General features: G+C 33.6%; 1 protein-coding gene across 1 annotated transcript in view; it reads right to left on the bottom strand.

The window, feature by feature from the left end:
- Positions 1–23,559, bottom strand: part of C15 (homeobox protein C15) — a 57,330-nt gene that overhangs the window by 23,683 nt on the left and 10,088 nt on the right. Inside the window, exon 2 of the mRNA XM_076409442.1 lies at positions 1,221–1,449. Within this exon, the coding sequence (XP_076265557.1) occupies positions 1,221–1,449 (229 nt within the window). The remainder of the gene's footprint in view (positions 1–1,220; positions 1,450–23,559) is intronic.

Here is a 23,559-nt window from a genome sequence, read left to right as displayed (position 1 = left end):
CGTTCCACAGGGTGGCTAAAAGCATAAAAAGATCAACCTCCACCATCAAATGTATACAGTTTAAACCTTTTTGTATTGTAATTACTATCAAGTATGTAAAATTAATATTTTGGTAGTCCTGTCAAATACATTTGTATCTATATTTTAAACTTATGATCATAAGATTATTTAGTAAGTTTATCATCGATATAATTTTAATTTTTCTTAGTAATTATGGGGCAGTTTTCAACAATACTGTTCTCACAGTTTTCAACTGATAATTCTGCCTATTGGTACTTATTAATTTTGTTGCCAAATCTTATACTGTTATGTTATACAGTTTTTTGCAGAGCATGTCAAGGCATGTGCGAATACTGATTTTGTACTTGATGAAGTGTTACAGGTGTATGTGCTCTTATATATTTCAATTACCCAAATATTACATTGTCGTTTGTTGTACTACGAGATACACTTTTTCGTTCCACATACTTATTAATTTTCTTGCCATGTCTTATACTGTTATATTATACAGTTTTTTTACTTGATGTTCTTCAGTATTCTATCATGGATGGTGCGTCTGGAATATATATTCACTTCAATTCGATAAGAGTTATTGAGGTTAAACAAATGGAGGTTAATTACTTTGATTAATCCAAGTTCAATTATTCCCATAGCACAAAAGTGTTTTTTGAACTATGGAACATAAAATAAATAATCCAACTAAACCTCGTGCATTAGAATGAGGAAATGATGGTAGAGAAATCTTAAGTGACGTCAATGTTTCGTATGGCATATATATTTAATGCCGGTTTGAGGCTGATACATGTTCCGGAATGTTTTAAATCAAATGGACGTACCAAGAGTTCGCCTTAAAATATGAAATAAGGTTGCTAAATCACAGCAACATGGAAGAAATACAACGACTGGGCAACACGCAGGAAATCAGGAGATTGAAGCGAACCAAACCACACGAACTTCTTTAATGTAGTAGTTTTAACAGTAGTGATAAATTAATTTGTAAATTAAGGTTGTATTAAGCAAATCTAATGTAATATATAATTGTTGAAAAAAATCTTAGTAATTTATCAATAAATCTGTTTTTTTAGAATCAGTTTGTCCTTCATTATGATTATTATTATTGTGAATCAAAATTTGTGTTATTTTTGATTATGTCATTATGCCCATTTCTAATATAATGATTACTAATGATATTAAACGATAATGACTGAATGAATACTGACCTCCATTTGGTTCGTCTGTTTTGAAACCATGTTTTGACTTGGGCGTCGGTCATCTTCAGCGTTTTCGCCAGTGCTGCTCGTTCGGCCGAGGCCAGATACTTTTGTTTGTGAAACCGTTTCTCCAATTCTGCGATCTGTAATCTCGTGAATGACGTTCGCGGTTTCTTCCGCTTGGGTGGGGTCCGGTTCTGGTACGGGTGACCAATACGTCGTGTCATGGGGAATGTGGCTGTAATTAATATAAAAAATCAATTCCTTAGTTCAATTATAGTAACGAATATTGGTTATTCTAATATATACATTGAATAGTGCTGTTTTGGTGACAAAGTGCAGATATATTTTATAGTAATCTAACAAATTACTACTAATAAGTTATTTGTATTTATCCTAATTTGAAACGGTTTTAAAATCAAAAAATGCTTCATCTACGATAGACACTGTGGGCCTAACATCTATGTCACTATTTCTAATGTTCACTGAGAGATCAAATGGTTTTACTTTTCTTAATCTTCTAGCTAAGCCGTCATTATCAAGGAGCTGGAGAACATCAACATTAATGTGCTGATGGAGCCTCTGTTCTGTCGCAATATCTTGGTTTGGATTCTTTGTATTGTATTTCTATTGCCTCGACTGGTATAACCCCAGAGTTGAACACATAAGTCCACAGTGGTTTCAAGACTTGTTGGTAAAACAAAAGCTTATTACACACTGCCAAAACTGAATATATACCCGATAACCAGCACATTTCTTTTGTACTTCAGCTTCAGTTCTTCTTAAGAGTTTTAGTTCATAAATTGTATTGGTAATATATAGCACATTATTACAGACTATATAATAAATTAAACATAAATAAAAACTAAATATAAAAATACATACTAACAATAACATTAGGGGCTTGTATGTACTAATGTAAAAAACTGTTAAACAATCTAACCTAACTATCAAATATGATGGTTTTTAACATCCTCGACATAAAATAATTGTTTTCCATCGTGTATTATTAAGTTATTTCGAGTATACAGGCGTTAATTATTGAACGTTCAAAATTGTATTTTCGATATTCTTTACTTTTTTGCCTGATTTATAACAATCTGTTTTTGATGCCCCTCAAACTCCTTGTTGATGAAATAATAAAGATTAGAAGACAATACTTTTCAAGACTTATCAATATGTATTTTCATTGTTATAATTTAGTTACATTAAATACTCTATTGTTCATTGTTTACTGGAAACTATTTTTAGTTAACCTCACTAGTATACCAATGACTTAAAACGCATTGATTACTACACAAAGTGATTAAATGCTGCTCAAAAATTAATGGTGAAAATTTTTAATTGTTATAATTAAAGTTATTCAATTATTTTACATATAATGGAAATTGTGGTAAACTGAAAGAGAACGGAACATTTATATATACTAGATAAGATTGATAGAAGCTGAAAGGTGTGTAGAGGTAGCAAAAATTTTGGTTTAGTGATTTTGTGACCTCATTGCATGTTATAGGTGGAAATCTTGGATAACTTTGTTTATCCCTTTGATTTCGAGGTCATCGTAAAGATCTTCGTTGGTTATGTAGCATTCTTAATTTCCAGATAAACCAATCTCTTTGGTCAAATTGGAATATCATCGATATGGATATGCTTGAGGAATCAAGCCTCAATACGGTGGTATAATTAGGTTGTCGTCATTTTGCCTCAACGTAAAATTTATATGAATAGATCTGGATTATTTAACTGTATTTTTCAGTCTCTAGTCTATTTGTAGTGTATTTATTTTTTTACTGCCCTTGACACACATATATTTTTACCTATAATAACTGGGGCACCAGCAAATATTCCCAGGACTATTTCTTTTGTTATTGTGTTATCAGCAGTGTAAATGTTGGATTGTTACGTGTTTTGATCATGAAACAGGGCCTCTAGAATAGAAGTAATGCACTAAATAATAGCAACAAAGAAACACTCAATTTTCAAAAAAAAAACTCACTAATTCACGATCATTATTACTCGAAAAATTCAATTTCTCTCGATCGTATAAAGTTAAACAGCTCGGATCAAGGAGGGCTGGCGAGGAATTCATTCCCCCAGACGAAAAACACCTCCCGAGAAGACGTCTACCATCTGTTTCCTCAATTTACAAAGAGAATTACAAAGTATATATATCGCCGACGCCTCCTCCTCGTTGCCGTCGCGACTCCGCTGCCTCTCTCGAATCTAGAGGCGGTCTAGCTGGCTCCCCCGCTGCTGGTTATCGTCCGGGAGGGAAGAAGGGGGGCCGGTCTAATGCGCTAAAACACTTTACGATATCGTCGTCCTAACGACTCAATAACTTTAGAGCGCTCTCGCTGAAATTATGGCACGAAATTACGTGCAAACGACAAAGTAACCTTAATGGCGTCATAACCCTCATCCTTTAAAAGTAGCTGGTAGGAGGCGGTAATCATCTTATACGGCGGCGAGGTTAAGACATTACGTTTTCTTTTAATTCAACTGGCGCTAAAATTATTTGGGCAGGTGTTAAAATTAAAGTAATAACGTATTTTAAGCAGTGTTGCTGTATTGTCGATGCGAGACTTACGAACAAATAGCTCTAATTATGTTATCAATTAGCTAATATATGGGGCGGGGCTTAAAATGCAAACTACAAAATGCAGTCTAGCATGTAATTCAAGTACGAAATAGAAAAATCCTTTTAAGTCGTATTTTTGAGGTATAGAATACCAAGTTCAACCATTTTTAAGTGTTAAGTTATCTAAATAAAATAGAACTAATCCACTCTAGTCTATTAAGTGATAAATGACGGATTCCCTTTCATGGACCCTAGATCAGATTCTTGCTGAGGAATGAGTAAAATCTGCTAAAGGAAATCATTTTGTGCTATATTGTACGAACACATTTATAATTATATAGCGTTCAAGCACAGTAAGCATTTTGCTTTTATCGTGTAAGGAGCTATTTAACTATAACTATATTTTTGGTGTTTGTTCATTGTCTCTGCTCGCAAAAATAGTAAAATCCTTTCTTCTTCAGTAGTATTATTACTTCTGATACTCCCAGATATTATATCATGTTTTTTAGATTTCGAATTCCTTGCGTCTAATTTGTTCTGATGCTTTCTGGCTGCTAAGGCATTTTGTAATTGGGGTTGTAGCTACTGTTAGCCCTTCTCATTTTAGGATATCACTGGTATAAAGTAAGTGTGTTATTGGTCGAACTTTGTGTGTACTTTGTAGTTAGGTTCCATAGATAGATCTCTAGTTAAAGTTTATAAAACTCATAAAGATATTCACTAAGACCCAACCGAAGCTCAGAAACAATTGGAGAAAATCCAAAAGATGTGAATACGCGTGCCACATCAATTGAATGACGGGCAAAATGGAAAATCGCAAAATCTTCAGTGAAATGTTGCTTCAAAGGTATGACTGAAAGTCATTTCTGCATCGAATAGTGACGGGTGATGAAAAGTCGATTTATTTTAAAAACTTTAAGTATAAAAAATTATGGTTATAACCTGGCGAAACCGGCCGATCGACTCCAAGGCCAAAATGGTTTTAGTCGGAAGACAATGCTCCATGTTTGGGACCAGAGTGGCGTGGTGTATTACGAACTGTTGAAACCTGGTGAAATAATTAATAGTAACCCAAACAGACAACAAATGATCAATTTGGATTATGCATCGAAAGACGCCCATATTGAACCCGAAGACATGGTAATGTGATTTTACAGGGCGATAACGAACCGCTTTAAAAAACAAAGCTGGTTCAAGGAAGCGTTGAAAGTACCTGGACGGGACATATAATCGCACCTGTCGTACTCTCCTTGTCCCTGTCAACTTTTCGCATTAATGAGACTCGCGCTGGTAGAGCAGCACTTCGCCAAGAAGTTAGAAGTTAAAAAATCGCTTGACGAATGGTTTTGTTTAAAGGATAAATATTTTTTTGGAATGGCATCCATAGATTGATCTATCCTGAAATATGGGCAATACGTTTTTCCATTTTCTTGATAATTATGTGGTCTTTTGTGCCAGAAAATCGGTAATGACTTTCCTGTACACTTGGTATAAATAATTTTGATAATAATTTAATAATTGTTAATATGAAAATAGCAAGAAGTCGTCTTCTGCTGTTTTCATTTATCCAATTTATCAGCGATTTTTAAAAATCAAACTCAACAACTCAAAACTGTTTCCTTCCAAACGCGAATAACTATTACGATTAAAGTATATACACAACAACCTTTATAATTAAATCATATTTGATCGACTACAAGAAACTTTTGTGTACATAGAATAACGAAAAATAACGATCCAGGAGCAAAAAATAATGAAATACTCGTGTGCGACGCCCACATTCCCCGAAAATAATCCGAAACCAATCAAATCGAACCGATTCCCCCCTTTTTTCCAACCCCCACGGTTTAAAAATTACCGGCAGATAATACACGTCGATACCCCGCGGCTGAAAAATTTAAAACAGCTCCATTAGCGCGTTCGAATTTTTATTAATTCAAATTGGGCTTTTGTTGAATTAATCGAATTTCGCTAACTAAACTGGAACGCTGAATTCCGTCGCGATGAGACAGATAATGATTTAATGTGAACAATATTAAATATAAATTGATTTGTTTCAAAGCATAGCGATAAATAAATGCGGGCGAGGGGTCGGGTGGGGTGATACGTGGCACATTTAAATTGCCTTGTGAATGTTTGATGAGTTCCAGCTCATGGACGTGCTTATCGAATCAGATTCTCATATATTTTATATAGTTTTTCGATGATTTTAAAATATGTGTATGAAAATGGTTAATTGGAGCCTGTATATATTTAGTTACCTTTAAGGTTGGTCATTCCAATCACACCCTGAGCTGTTTTTTGCTTGTATTCATATGTTCTCCTCTTGTGACTGAATAGTTTGGTTATAGGTTTATTTCACTATCATTTCGATAGCATCACGTTAGATAGAAAGCGAAACACATTAGAACCAAAATAAAACAACCATACTGGTTAGTCGGAAGATATTCTCAACTTGATCTAAAATCAAAGAGATTGATCTATAATACAATTATAAAGCCAATTTGGACCTATGGGGTGCAAATATGGGGTTGCACTAAAATTCAAATCAACTAGTCATACAACGCTGTAAAAACAAGGTTCTTCGATTGATTACTAGGGCCTATCGCTATGTAACCAACGAAGAACTGGACGATGACCTGGAAATCAAATGGATTTGCGAAGTTATCCAAGATTTCGCCTTGAAACATGAAAGAAAATGAGAATATACTAAATGATACTAACGTGGAAGCAATACAACTACTGGACAGCGCGCAGGATGTTAGGAGATTAAAACGAACAAAACTGTACGAACTTATATAAAGTGTATACATTTAATGTAAACTATAGCTATAAGTTAATAATTAATAAATAATTATAATTTTATAATTGAGGAATACATACTGATGTATTTTCTCGCACTCGTCTTGTTTGTTAGTTAATCCAAGTACATAGGAAAAGTAGTAATAAATTAATTGTAAACTAAGATTATAAAAAAATCATTTCGATGATGATTATAGAGAGAAAAGTCCAATTCATCACCATCATCAGATTGGATTTATTAACAAATATTCGCCGAATGGCCAGATGCATAAAATAACAAATGTAATTAGAAAAGCCTATGAAGGTAAAAAGGTATGTCCAGCTAAATACTAATATATAACACGAGCCTTCGATATGGCATGACAGCTTTGTTCATAAGTTACAAAAATGTTACCGAAACAACACACTGAACTATTGAAATCTTATATTACACCCAGATTTTTTAGAGCCAAACAAGAAAAAACCTATATAACAATGCGATTCTTACTGTCTTAGACAATAGCGAAGAAAACACACGAAAAGCGAAAATTACAACAGGTGTCAATATAAGTAATTTGAGTCAAACTTGGGAAATAAAAATAAACGAAAGTTCACGAATAATCAGACCGCACAAGCACAAGCACTAATAAATATATCCGGAAAATATTTGTGGAGCTGGGTTGGTATTAAGTAAAATTAATAGTATATTAATAGTAGCTGATTAATAGTTGATATTAAGCAAAAAGTATTAAGCTAAATTGTGTGTATATAGGAGAATATAAAATACATGTAGTAGATAGGTGAAATAAGGTTTTTGTTTATTTTTATTTAGTTATTACAACGATTATTTTGTACATAATTTTATTTTAAAATGGTTTCTTTTGTTAAAATTCTAAGTTTGATTATTTGTTAATTTTTAGTGGATTCCTCCTTTGTTTTTCGAAGTTGGTTCAGTTTTTCTGTTAGAAATAGTTTCGTGTGTTATTGTGATCATCTTATCTTGTCGAAATAACTTATTTTAATAAAAAAACAAACGTTCAACGTATGGCGACGTCTTTCTCAAATACTTAAATATATCCGTAAAATATTTGTGGAGCTAGATTGATAGCTCTGTAGTTAGTCAGGTCTTTCTACTACCGTGATAGTGGGTTTTTCAGGGCATAATTATACGAGTTAAATAATGAAACCAGAATTGGAATGGGTGTCGGCACTGACTTCGAAGGGATCAGTTGATAGTAGTAAAAGTAATATTGTCAATAAATAAATAGGTTTAGGTAGGTATTAAGCTAAATTGTGTGTATATAGGAGAATATAAAATTAATGTAGTAAATAGGTGAAATAAGGTTTTTGTTTAGTTATTACAACGATTATTATGTACATATTTTATTTTAAAATTGTTTTTTTTTGTTAAAATTCTAAGTTTAATTTTTTGTTAATTTTTAGTGGGTTGCTCCTTTTTTTTTGAAGTTGGTTCAGTTTTTCTGTTAAAAATAGTTTCGTGTGTTATTGTGGTCATCTTATATTGTCGAAATAAATTATTTTACCTAAAAAAGCCAATGTTCAACGTATGGCGACGTCTTTCTCAAATACTTAAATATATCCGTAAAATATTTGTGGAGCTAGATTGATAGCTCTGTAGTTAGTCAGGTCTTTCTACTACCGTGATAGTCATGGGTTTTTCTGGGAAATATTACAGGAGTTAAATAATGAAACCAGAGTTGGAGTGGTAGTCGACAGTGACTTCGAACTAATCAGTTGGTAGTAGTTAAAGTAATATTGTCAATAAATAAATAGGTTTAGGTAGGTATTAAGCTAAATTGTGTGTATATAGGAGAATATAAAATACATGTAGTAGATAGGTGAAATAAGGTTTTTGTTTAGTTATTACAACGATTATTGTGTACATATTTTATTTTAAAATTGTTTTTTTTTTGTTAAAATTTTAAGTTTAATTTTTTGTTAATTTTTAGTGGGTTGCTCCTTTATTTTTCGAAGTTGGTTCAGTTTTGCTGTTAAAAATATTTTCGTGTGTTATTGTGGTCATCTTATATTGTCGAAATAAATTATTTTACCTAAAAAAGCCAATGTTCAACGTATGGCGACGTCTTTCTCAAATACTTAAATATATCCGTAAAATATTTGTGGAGCTAGGTTGATAGCTCTGTAGTTAATCAGGTCTTTCTACTACCGTGATTGTCATGGGTTTTTCTAGGCAATATTACAGGAGTTAAATAATGAAACCAGAGTTGGAGTGATAGTCGGCATTGACTTCGAACTGATTAGTTGGTAGTAGTTAAAGTAATATTGTCAATAAATAAATAGGTTTAGGTAGGTATTAAGCTAAATTGTGTGTATATAGGAGAATATAAAATACATGTAGTAGATTGGTGAAATAAGGTTCTTGTTTAGTTATTACCACGATTATTGCGTACATATTTTATTTTTAAATTGTTTTTTTTTTGTTAAAATTTTAAGTTTAATTGTTTGTTAATTTTTAGTGGGTTGCTCCTTTATTTTTCGAAGTTGGTTCAGTTTTTCTGTTAAAAATATTTTCGGGTATTATTGTGGTCATTTAATATTGTCGAAATAAATTATTTTACCTAAAAAAGCCAATGTTCAACGTATGACAACGTCTTCTGAAATACTTAAATATATCCGTAAAATATTTGTGGAGCTAGGTTGATAGCTCTGTAGTTAGTCAGGTCTTTCTACTACCGTGATAGTGGGTTTTTCAGGGCATAATTATACGAGTTAAATAATGAAACCAGAATTGGAATGTGTGTCGGCACTGACTTCGAAGGGATCAGTTGATAGTAGTTAAAATAATATTGTCAATATATAAATACATTTAGGTTGGTATTAAGCTAAATGCTGTGTGTATATAGTAGAATATAAAACATGTGTCGTAGATAGGTTGTTTATTTTTATTTAGTTATTACAACGATTATTATGTAGATATTTTGTTTTAAAATGTATTTTTTTGTGTTAAAAACCTAGGTTTGATTATTTTTTAATTTTTATTAAAATTATAAGTTAAAATTAATTTTGGATTTTATTGTGGTCATCTTATCTAACGTTTGTTGGCTCGGGTGGTACATTCTGACCAATAATCGTTTGTTATTCTGCTATTTTCGAAAACTTTTAATTGGCCTGACGAGGATCCGACACGATATCCCCGAACTATCCGATTACGTATTCATATCGAACGCTTAGTAACTGTCATCTCATATCATTAAAAGCCTCGGCGGTATATCATTTATTACCGCTTAACTATACTAAATACCTTGTTCGGCATCAATCATAAATGTTGCTCGATAATTAGGCTCGCGAACACGAGTCACTAATCCTCAATTAGAACGTTACACATCCGCTAACGCGATTATGCCGAAAGGGTTGTTTTTGTCACGCTGCGACACAGTGTCGTAACGTTTGTGCGAGATTAATTCGAATTTATTTGCGTTTATGCGTATTAAAATGTTTCCCTTTTGCCACTGGTTTATTCTGTGTCATATATTTTAAATAAGTACACTGTTAGCACCGGACAAACAAACAAATTATAGATATCAAAATCATATAAATCTTCATAAACAATTTTGCTATTTTCATATATTTTGTTGTAAAATCTGCTCAAATAATCGTAGACTAATGAAAATTTCGAATATTATAAGAAGTTCTACGTTGCGCCGAATGCTAGTATAATAAATTTTGTACAACAATTAGTTTTTGAGATATAGAATGGAAAGTGTGTTTTCTAAAAATGAGGGGATTTTTCTTTACGTTATTAATCTTGAAAACTATGTATGCTAATTGAATTTAACATAGAACTTCACTCCAAAATACATACATTTCGAGAGTTTTATCTTTATCTGTGAGGATTTCAGATTTTTGGCCGTTTTCAATTTTTTTTGCTGTCATTTCCGTTTAAATATTGTTAAGTTAATGAAAATTACAGGAATTATAAATAATTTTACGCTGAATCGGATGGTGGTTCTATAATTTTTATACAACTTTTAGTTTTTAAGTTATATGATGAAAAGTGTATTTTCAAAAAAAAGTGGATTTCTGTTTATGCCACGTATCTTGAAAACTATTCATTCTAAAGCAATTTAACATGGATTTTCATTTCTTTCACTTCAAAATACATATATTTTGAAAGTTTAATCTCTATCTGACGGGTAATATTTTTTTACAGTTTTTCCATATATATAGTCGTGAAAATTTCAGATATTTGGCCATTTTCAATTTTTTTGCTATCATTTCCCTTTATATAATGTTAAGTTAATGAAAATTACAGGAATTATAAATAATTTTACGCTGAATCGGATGGTGGTTTTATAATTTTTATACAACTTTTAGTTTTTAAGTTATATGATGAAAAGTGTATTTTCAAAAAAAGTGGATTTCTGTTTATGCCACGTATCTTGAAAAGTATTCATTCTAAAGCAATTTAACATGGATTTTCATTTCTTTCACTTCAAAATACATATATTTTGAAAGTTTAATCTCAATCTGACGGGTAATATTTTTTTACAGTTTTTCCATATATATAGTCGTGAAAATTTCAGATATTTGGCCATTTTCAATTTTTTTGCTATCATTTCCGTTTATATAATGTTAAGTTAATGAAAATTACAGGAATTATAAATAATTTTACGCTGAATCGGATGGTGGTTTTATAATTTTTATACAACTTTTAGTTTTTAAGTTATATGATGAAAAGTGTATTTTCAAAAAAAAATGTGGATTTCTGTTTATGTCACGTATCTTGAAAACTATTCATTCTAAAGCAATTTAACATGGATTTTCATTTCTTTCACTTCAAAATACATATATTTTGAAAGTTTAATCTCTATCTGACGGGTAATATTTTTTTACAGTTTTTCCATATATATAGTCGTGAAAATTTCAGATATTTGGCCATTTTCAATTTTTTTGCTATCATTTCCCTTTATATAATGTTAAGTTAATGAAAATTACAGGAATTATAAATAATTTTACGCTGAAACGGATGGTGGTTCTATAATTTTTGTACAACTTTTAGTTTTTAAGTTATATGATGAAAAGTGTATTTTCAAGAAAAAATGTGGATTTCTGTTTATGTCAAGTATCTTGAAAACTAATTATTCTAAAGCAATTTAACATAGATTTTCATTTCTTTCACTTCAAAATACATATATTTTGAAAGTTTAATCTCTATCTGACGGGTAATATTTTTTTACAGTTTTTCCATATATATAGTCGTGAAAATTTCAGATATTTGGCCATTTTCAATTTTTTTGCTATCATTTCCCTTTATATAATGTTAAGTTAGTGAAAATTACAGGAGTTATAAATAATTTTACGCTGAATCGGATGGTGGTTCTATAATTTTTGTACAACTTTTAGTTTTTAAGTTATATGATGAAAAGTGTATCTTCAAGAAAAAAGGGGATTTCCGTTTATGTCAAGTATCTTGAAAACTAATTATTCTAAAGCAATTTAACATAGATTTTCGTTTCTTTCACTTCAAAATATATATATTTTGAAAGTTTTATCTCACTCCGAGGGATAATATATTTTTGCAGTTTTTCCATATATATAGTCGTGAAAATTTGCGATTTTTTGCTATTTTCACATTTCTTGTTGTCATTTCTGTTCACATAAACATAGGCTAATAAAAATTACAGGAATTATGAAGAATTTTATGTTTAATCGGGTGGTGGTATAGACAGTTTAATAAAACTTATAAGTTTTAAGTTATATAATGAAAATTGCATTTTCAAAAAATGAGTGGATTTCTATTTATGTCACATATCTTAAAAACTATAAACACCAAAGCAGTTTAACATGGATTTTCGTTAATTTCAGCCCAAAATATATGTATATAAGTCTATGCACTTGTTCTATTGTTCCATGCTTATTGAAAAACCCAAATTGGTGTTCTCGAATAATCTTTCTTTTTTCTATTATGTAATTTAGCATTTTTATATATAGTTTCTTAAAAACCTTCGAGATTATCGGTAATAAACTTAGAGGGGCGGTAGGAGGTGACAAGTTCTGGTGTTTTCACTGGTTTGAGAATCATTTTCAGATTCTAGGAAAATAATTCATTCGTAATATAACATTGAATATGAATGTTAATAATTTTGCACCCTTCCCTGATAGTTCCTGTAATATTTTTATGATTATTAGATCATATCCTGGAGCTTTTTTATAATTAATCTCTCTGGTTATTGTTTGTTTAACTTCTCTGACGGTAAATTTTTTATGTGATAAACCCTAAGTTCCAAAATAAAAATAAAATACTTCCAATGAGATGATAATATTGTTTCAAAAATACTCACCGTCCCATCAACAGTATCCGACATCGAAACACGTCAAAACCGAGCCGGCGAGGAACAAAAAGCTTGACGTGGTTGGTAGGCGGTCGTGGCAAATCTCATTTTCCAATTTCGGACGGGAAAAAAAGCGCTCTCGTCCCAGATCGATAAAGTATCAAACTCGCCCCCTAAATCCGACGGTGCGGCAGCTAGCCGCCCCCCCTGGGGACAAAATGGCGTTCGCGGAGGCACGGTATTAAGACGCGGCCGAGTTATGGGCTCTTGGTCGGAAGACGATGTAAACGGGTCGTTCTGTATGGGGAGTTATGCCGCGCCATCATGGGGAGCGTCTTCGCGCAGCTTCTTCGGGATACGGATGAGGTTCCCCCGAAGCGGCTGCTTTATGGGATCGTTCTCGGTCGATGCATGGTCGGAATGATGATGTAGGATTTATTTAGGAGTTGTTCTCGAGCTATAACGTTCTGTTTCATCTCGTATCTAATAAATATCAGGCGAGGAACCGCGAATACCGAGTATGTTGGTTCGGGTAGTTAAGTGAACCTTTTAACTAGTCCTGATATAGATTGAATTGGATAAAATATATATTAAGTGACTGCCTGCGTTGTTGAAAATGTGAGATATCAAGGCAAACATTGATAGTACGCATTTATTTACATAAAATAATATATTCTATTTAATATTACTGAATTATTCAGAAAAAGTCAACTGGAGACTTGGAGCGTTTTTCTTGAACCTAACCAAAGCCTTTGACAAGGTTTGACATGAAGACTTAATGATGAAATGCATTCGGTTAGGTCTACCCGATGACCCAACCGCTCTTATCAAATCATTTATCAGGACCAGGTGAAGATTAGAGATATTCTAGCCAGAAATACATCGACGGTGGAGTTCCACAAGATTCCCCCATGGCACACGCTTTATTTAACCTTTTCTTTCAGGTATCTCTAGGAGACAACAAGTTGAGGCAACTTTTTACGCAGACAACACTGCTTACTTTGCTTCTTCAAGAGCAGCACCACGTGTCCAAGTCAACCCACAGAAAACGGACATGATCAGAATAAGCCACCTATCTCGGTCTCCTCTCCGTGAAATTCCCAGATTCGAAGGTCCCTCAGAAAGGTCAAGGTACTGCCAATCTGCTTTCTCGCTCATCCACCGGGCCAGCAGGCTTCCTCTCTCAATAAAATCTCTCCTGTACCAAATATTGGTTCGCTCACTCGTTCTATATGATCCCAGTGTTTATCTCAATTCAACTCATTACTTTTGTTGTTTAACTTGAATAAATATGTTGCCGAAGCCCATAGAAAACTTTTAGAAATTGGCGCTGGTGCCCCGTCGTATCCTAATTGTTAATTTTGATTTCAATACTTTAAAAGCGGTGATTTTGATGTGTACCGTAAAGAAACCACTTGGAGGTCTTACTAAAACAACCGAAGACAATGTATATTAAAACTTATTGGAGGTAATCTGAGTTAAAACTCTGGAAGATACTTCTGGCAGCATAGAGGTTAATAAATGAACTGTCTACATACTATAGCAAAGCTATAAAAGCCGCAAAAATAGCTACCATACGAATTGACTAAATACCATTTTAAATCATTTCAACATCGCGGCTTCATTGCTTGTCTGGCAACATATATGTCTGGCTCCTGATAACAATTTTAAGGTTTCCTGCAATTTTTGCAAATAAAAACTTGGGTATTTTCAATAAATTAAATCCATCCTACGTATTTTTTCATCGTCATCGTCGATGCCTCATCTTATGTCTCCAACAAACTGATTCAGCGCTACATCTCCTTAGAACCCATAATGAGTGTGATTCGAAATGTTAGTGCGAAGATCTATGAAAGACTATTAGCCAAACAGTTAAATGTGTGCGATGACAGTGTAATGAGTAAGCTCAAACGCAAACTACCATAAGAACTGATAGAATAAGTTAAGTGGAATAGTCGTTAGAATAAGTTAGGATAGACTTCAGAATAAGTTAGAATAGTACCTAAAATAAGATTGATGTCATAAGTTTCTACAGCAAATCACTTACTGAAGCTATGTTCCACATCTCAAGTGTCATATAATAATACTTGTTACCCACTGGCAGATTGTTGAAGTTCTAAGAGATTAATAAAAAAAATTATAAATGACTTGATAAAAAATAAAGGTTTATTCGATAGGGAACACATTCCACACCGTTTCTCTTTTAGGTAAACTCCCTATCTTAGTACTCCGATAACAGATACTACCATTCCAAGGTCCCAATTTCGAGACTGATAACGGACCGAACGACAAAACAATCCAGGGCCGGACCTAATCAGCGAACGCGACACGAATACCAATAAAAATGCCAACACAAAAAACCACTTAGAATTCCCAACAACCCTTCAGACAAGATAATCCCGCTCTCCCAATCTTCTAATCCAATCAAGAGCCACTTTATGAGCCTCGTGTTCGAAGCTGCTGCCTGCTGCCTGCCGCAGATAATAGCACGCGTCCTTTGGTAGCTCGTTTATATTAAAGAATATGATGAAAACGACATGATGGTTGACGTATCCGCCACGACGGTACCACCCATCGAAAGGCAGCGGAGAGCTTATGAATATATTCATCAGCCTCGTGCCGTTTGTCCGTTAAAAATCGTCTTAAGATAACTAAAATAGTCGAGTTGATAGCTAATGGGTTTGCCATTTCGGGGTTTGGTTTTGTCTACCGTAAGAACTAGAAAGTCGAGAGAAAATAAATCGAAAATTAATGTAGGAACACAGAACAATGTATTGAATGTCCGGATTGATGATGAATACACGCTAAAATTGATTATACTTAATGATATCACTAAAAAAAGAACATCCTGTTTCCTTGTAACTGTAACTGTCCTGTAACATCCTGTATCTGTGGTATATTATTTCTTGAATTGATTTAATCCCTTTGTTTTCCTGGATTCTTCGTTGATCCAGTGTATTTATTTATAACAGGTCCTTTTGCCGGACCCGCTACCATTTTGATCGCGCGCTATCTTGGTTATGTGATGTTTAGTTCATTTTTTGAAGATCTTTCGTCTAAATTGATAATGAGCGATGAAGTCCATTTGCTTCTCAGTGGCCACGTCAATAAACAGAACAGTCAATTTTGGGGAACACAGAATTCTCAATTAGTTCATGAAATATCATTGCATCCACCAAAAACAACTGTATAGTGTGGTATTCATGCTTGTGGTCATCAATGGTCCCTATATTTTTGAAAATGACCAAGGTCTTGCAGTTACTGTTACTGCTGAACGGGACAAAGAAATGATTCAAAATTTTCTTGTACCAGAAATGGAAGAGCAAGGACTAGAGGAGGTTGGAGGACATGTGGTTTCAGCAAGATGGGGCCACAGTTCACACAGCCCGTTCGACAATTCAATTATTTAATGACATTTTTTCACGAAGACTAATTTTGCGAAGTAACGATTTAGCATGGCCAGTCAGATCTCCAGTTTTAACAGCACCAGACTTTTCCTTATGGGGTTTTTTAAAATCAAAAGTTTACGTGAATAAGCCCCCAACTAGTCAACGTCTTAAAGACAATATTCATCACGAAATTGAAGAAATTCAGCCTCAGAAGTTCCAGGATGTCATGAAAAATGTCTTAAAAGAGCCGAAAGTTTCATAGCGAATCACGGTCACCATTTAGCCGATATAATTTTTTAATCATAATGGGAAAAAAAATGTAAAGACCAAATAAACATTCTATGAAAACCAAACTTACTTATCTTTTCTTTGAACAAAGTTATAGGTAATCAAAATGATAGCGGGACTTTTGCACCACGTTGTACTATATGAGTAATTACTTTATGTGGACACATTGCTTAAAAAAAACGCTATAATCAGCACAAGTATAGTAATAGAATTCTTCAAAAATTTCTTAAAATAAATACCCTAAAAATGAATACTAGGGTAACAGTTGGAGAACTATTAGTTTCATTAGATGATCTGACTGATTTGGTGTCAAAATAAATATTCTATTTATATTGTTTGAGCATGTATCTTACTTATATTAATTTCTTGTTTATTTTATTCCATTTTGTGACATACACTTAGTTATACGATATACTATTTCAATTTTTCAGCAGTATTTATCTGTTCCGGATATATTTTACAAATCTCCTTCCGGAACTATATGTTATATTCACACTATCCTAAACATCCAATCCTATTTCATTTAAACATCTACTCTTTCTTAATCGTTTGAAATATCTGCGAAATCAGACATTTATAACATTTTACTAACATTTCACTCCTCAATCAGTTATTCTTGTAAATACAAAAATAACCTAAAAATTACTTTCTAACCTCAATTCTCGTAAATAAATACATGTGGCTGTGAAGTCCATCGAGCTAGTTTAGAATAAATGCGCATGCGGCCTTTTATTGTCGTCTCTGTAAATATATTGATGAAGTAAACCAAAGATCAACCAACCAAATCCATCAAAAGATATTGATTGATAATTCTAGCCGTCCGGATATTATTCTGAATCCCATTTTATACCCAATAAACCGACAATTTCTCCATTCGGACCGTGCATATCGATTCGTCTATTGATAGTTCGAAAATTCACCGATTATCCCACACTGACATTCGTTCGACGATTCGCGACATCGATGCCGATCGAAACAAGGGCTTTTATCAAGACATTCTCCGTACAAATCCCGTAAAGTACTTCTCTAAACATCACCTAAGGCCTCTAATCGACAGACACAAATAAAACGGACGCGGAAAAGCCATTGCACGTTGACGTGAGCGAATAAACGTGGAGATAATCGTGAATATATTCGACACCTTTAATTAGGCGGCTATGAGGCGGACGTAGGCGAACTCGTCCTGAATTTGCGGAGATACCAGTACGAGAACGACAATGCGGAAGCGTTCGGTTCGTTATTTAGCGTGTTCCGCTAGATGTCCCTTTAATTATTTATGTAGGTTTGTTAGGACATTATGTAAAATGGATTTAAGAGTTTCCAATCGATTATACGTTTTTTAGGTAAATATTAATTTGTTTGTCGATGTTATGTAACGTGTACAGAGTGAATGATTACCTCTGAAGAATAAATCTGACAAATACGATAGATGAGAGAACAATTTGAAGTATCAGGAGCAGGAATTAAACGTCATTCTGTATTATAATTATGTATTCTAATGTGTATCGATAGTGTACGGTCCCTCAATGTAGTAATATATCAGAAGAAGTTGTTCCAAGACTGAAAACAGTTGGTCTTGTTTCAATTACACAGTAATATGGAAAACTTTGTTTAATATCATGTATCATCTTTAGTTTTGCTCATGAAGTTCCTGCAATATTTTAATGGGCACTTGAGAGGGGAAAACTTCACAACACTAAAAGATAATACTCAACAAGAATAACTGTTTATACATGTTTACTATGTTTGATTAAACCATATAAGTTTTAAAACATTTTGGATAGTACGTGCGTTCACATAGTGCGTACAGATAGTGAGACTTGTTATTTAAATTTGTGTACAAACATAGGGAATACTAGACCATCCTTGGCAAGACGCTAATAAAAAGTGTGTAAAGACAACAAAAGTTGATGGCAAAAGGCAAAAGTTAGAATAATATATGATGTTTCCTAATTTATAATATATTTTTATTCACGTTCCTTCCTATCACTGAATATACAACGTGGGGCAAAAGACCGCTACCATTTTGATTGCCTATAACTTTGCTCAAAGAAAAGATAAGTAAGTTTGGTTTTCATAAGAAGTTTATTTGTTCTTTACATTTCTTTTTTCGTTATGATTGAAAAATTATATCGACTAAATGGTGACAGCGATTCGATATGTAACTTTCGGCTCTTTTTAAGACATTTTTCGTGACAACCTGCAACATCTGATGCTGAATTTCTTCAATTTCGTGACAAATATTGTCTCTAAGATGTTGAATCGTTTGGGGCTTATTCACATAAACTTTTGATTAAAAAAACGTAGAAAAAGAAATATATACAGGCAAAAACAGTATATGTGGAAGGATTGTTTACAATAACATCCTTCGGTTTGGATGACTTCGGTCAGGCCCACAGAAGAAGAAATTGACAAATGATGGAATTGTGAACCAGTGATACATTGGAAATTAACAGCTTAGTTATTGACTTGAATAGTGGCTCAGAATTAGAATATGATCTAATGCTGACAGTATTAAGACAGCATATATTTAAAATAGGAAAAGTAGTTCAAATGTACCATAACAGTTTTGCAGATAAGGCAAATGCATTATGGATAAGACAGTGATTAAATCCAATTTTTCAACAAAAATGTGCACGGGTAGTAACAGAAGAAACTAAGGAGAAATACAGTGATAACAAAATGATTTGAAGAGAAAATCTAGCTACGAAAGAAACAAAAACTAAACATAAAAAGGGAAATAAGTTATTTATTGGAAAGAAAATAAATTATTTAGATGTACAATTATTAGGTAGACTAAGCCATATGTGGTTGAAAAAAAAGTTGAATGTAAATATAATGAAATAACTCTAACCTACAAACTATTGTGGCTGTTTAATTAACCGTAGTTTAAGTCTTTCGATAATATATACATTACATGTATTATAATGTTAAAATAAATTATATTTTATAACGTTTTCATTTAATTATTTTATTTATATTCGATTTGTGTTATATATTGAACTAAAATGCGACAACATTGCGAAGTTTCGACGTCATAAATTGAGATAGGGCAGTAGAAAAAGTACAAGTGGCAGTCAACGAAATCTACAAATGGACGAAAGATCGGAAAATTCAACGTAATAGCTTCAAATCTGTCCACGTTAATTTTGCATTGCGGAGAACTAATAAAGACTTAATTATATCACTCAATGGATGCCCGATTCCTCAGGCAGATTCAGCTAAATACCTCGGAATCCATCTCGACGGTAGATTAAATTGGAAACATAATGTTAGACAAAAATCAAAACACATTAGAACCAAAATAAAACAATTATACTGGTTAGTCGGCAGATACTCTCAACTTGATCTAAAATCAAAGAGATGGATTTTTCAGACAATTATAAAGCCAATTTAGACCAAGGGAGTATAATTATGGGGTTGCACTAAAAATTCAAATCAACTAGTCATCCAACGCTGTCAAAACAAGATTCTTCGATTTGTTACCAATGCCTATCACTACGTAACCATCGAAGAATTGCCCGATGAGCTGGAAAACAAATGGATTTGCGAAGTTATCCAAGATTTCGCCTTGAAACATTAAAGAAAATTACTTAATCATACTAACGTGGAAGCAATACAACTGCTGGACAGCGCGCAGGATGTCAGGAGATTGAATCCAACCAAACTCTACGGACTTATACAAAGTGTATACCTTTAGTGTAAACTATAGCTATAAGTTATTATAATTTTATAATTGAGGAATATATATTGATGTATTTTCTCGCACTCGTCTTGCTTGTGAATTAATCCAAGTACAAATGAAAAGTAGTAATAAATTAATTTATAATTAAGATTGTACTAAGCGTATCTAATAAAGATGTTATATAAAAACCATTGAGATGACGCGAGTGCAGTGCTACTTGGGATAGATAGGAAGATATACATATTTTATGAGCAATCCGGAACCATTTGTACAAGAAATACAAAGGAATCTTCATCTGCTAGCAATAATATCGTCATCAGACCTGACAAGACACCTGGTGCTTAGCACATGAGGAGATGTAACACCGACAATCTACAGATTTGCAAGATAAATCATCTAGTACTATTATAAATTGATATTTTTGCGAATCTTTATTGCTGTCATCCTGCTATAACGGTACCGGTGTGACGTAAATACATTGTAATTCAGTCTAGTCACTAATGAGGAGAAATATGAACCCCGACGTGTAGTCAAATCAGGAAAACAACTGAATCTATCCTGAACCGGAATCCTAGTTGTGTGGTCTTCGGCGCGGGACTTCCGGACCAGTTCGTCCTCGGCCGGCCGCAATTAACATTTACGGCGATAATTTTCCCCCGGAACGGGGGGTGCCGGGACGCATTTCGGGCCGCGTTATCGCACCTGAAAGCTTTGCGTTGTTTCGCATTAAATGGGCGATTAGCGACGCGTCGTCCGACCCGGCTTTACGGCCAATTTACGGTCTCCGGTGATTAATTTGACTTCGATAGCGGTGGCCCGATCCACGCTTAAATATGTTGTCGCGTCCTAATACGGTCCATAAGTCTCCGGTCCGGTCCAGCTCGATCTTCTTGTCCTCTCTTTGGCGATCTTCCTCTTTTACAGCGTCTTTCTGGTTTCACAGTCACTCCAACGATCCGTAAAGACGTTTCTCCTACGAGACAACTTTTCGCGGCGCGAGAAAAAATAAGAATCACACGGAGCTAAATCTGGCGAATAAGATGGATATTTTTTTTTCGAGAATTTTCGAATCCTATTGATATAGAAGGCTGTGATAATGATCTGAGAAATTTTTGCTGCGCGAGGAAAAATAAGAATCACTCGATCTTTTTGTCCTCTCTTTGGCGAACTTCCTCTTTTACAGCGTCTTTCTGGTTTCACAGTCACTCCAACGATCCGTAAAGACGTGTCTCCTACGAGACAACTTTTCGCGGCGCGAGAAAAAATAAGAATCACACGGAGGTAAATCTGGCGAATAAGACGGATATTTTTTTTTTCGAGAATTTTCGAATCCTATTGATATAGAAGGCTGCAATAATGATCTGAGAAATGTTTGCTATGCGAGAAAAAATAAGAATCACGCGGAGCTAAACCTGGTGAATAATATGGATGTTTTTTTTCGCGAATTTTTGTATCCCATTGGTACAGGAGGCTGGAATAATGATCTGAGAAATAATGAAAATCACACGGAGCTAAATCTGGCGAATAAGATGGATGCTTTTTGCGAATTTTTTTATCCTGTTGATTGGGACTTTCTATCCCCAATAATGATCTCAGTGTATTGTTTTGTCAGTCTGAAGGAAATCTAGGAACAAAATCCCTTGGAAATATTAGGTGCTGGCATGTATTGTGATCAATTTTCTTGCTTTGTTAAAAATATATTATTTTTCTCTTTTTAGTGTTAGATGTTTACCCAATCAATTGCGCATTTATTTTATTAAGTATTACAATGGACAGCTCAAGTAAAAATAGAGCCCGTATGAGGAAAAATAAAAATACAGAAACAATGATTGAAAATAAAGAATATTTCACTCCCTGGGGTCCCCTACCTAGTCTAGGTAATTTGACAAATGTTTCAATCAAACTAGAACAAAAAAGTTACTGCCCTGTCAACGAACTAACCATTACACCATAGAAACCGTCGCCTACAACATTTCTACAAAGTTTGATATGATATGCTTAAAAAGCAAACTGACTGGCTTTTACTAGTTCCGATTTTTCGTCACATCACTTCAGCAATAACATTATAACCAAATATCTGATTATTTTAGATAAAAAAATATGTGAAAACTTTGTACGTGCCTTTGAAATTTGAGGTTTTCCCCCTATTTCCCCCACCAGATCTCCACTTGGTTGCGATGGAACCACCTCGGAGATGCACTCTTTCGAATAAAAAAAAAGAGTTTTGAAAATCGGTCGATAATTGAAGGAGAAATCAGTGAACGTTTATAGAAAATATACAGTCGAACGTAGAACCTGCTGCTTTTTTGTCAAGTCGGTTTAAATAGGCTTTCATTGAGGAAAATTGGGGCTGGTCACATGATAACTTTGGATTTGTTACTCGATGTTGCTGTCCTTTTTCAATAATATATCATTTAATTTGTTCAAGTGACGTCGGTGGATATCTGCAGTAAAAACTTCATTAGCTAACATTTCAGTGGCTTATGGTACACTACACCTTGTTAATTCCACCATATGCACACTAAAACTTTATGAGGATGAACAACCACTTCGATGACTATGGGACTATGACACTTTTCACTATCAGTCACAATACGACACAGAAAATTCTTGCCTTGCAAGCAACAATTTTATGGGAAAACGCTACGAACTAATTCAACACCTGATAAATTAAACATAGATGAAAATACACGTTTATCTAACGGTTTACGTACGAATGTCGCTGCTTTAATAAAAATAAACTTAAGTAACGTAATTTATCTTAATGATTTTCGTGCTGTTATGCGGTAAGCATCGAAATTAAAAATGTTTTTAGGGAAAAAATTCCCACTGAACTGGTTATGTTCTCACGCCGGCTAGTTTCGTGGAATGTTCTGACGATTTAATCGAAAGCTTTTAGTAAACGCAGCGCCTTTCCTTCAAACAATAAGCTTATCCGTTATTGTTATGTTAAAAATGTAAATTATTCATCGTGTTTTGTTAAAACGCTATACAATGTAATTAGTCATTACAGTGTTAACAAGAATTATTCATTTTCTGTGTGATTTTATATATAACAGGTCAATTGAAAAGTCCCCGACCTACCATGATAAAACACATTTTTTTTGGCAAAATTAGTTTTTTTTTTTATTCAACATAATTCCCTTCAAGGGTGATACACTGATTATAGCGACCCTCCAACTTTTCGATAGCATTTTTGTAGATTTATCGTTTGCTTTAAAATAAGCCACATTTTCTGTGATCACCTCTTCATTCGACGAAAATTTCATCCCAACAAGCATGCGAACAGGACAACTGCAAACAGGAAATAGTC

This window comes from Rhynchophorus ferrugineus, unplaced genomic scaffold, assembly GCF_030347505.1.
Source record: "Rhynchophorus ferrugineus isolate W39M unplaced genomic scaffold, kcgeb_rfMv2 rfM7, whole genome shotgun sequence".
Lineage (NCBI taxonomy): Eukaryota > Metazoa > Arthropoda > Insecta > Coleoptera > Curculionidae > Rhynchophorus > Rhynchophorus ferrugineus.
The sequence above is the reverse complement of the archived record's forward strand: the minus strand, read 5'-3'. Positions and strand labels throughout refer to the sequence as shown.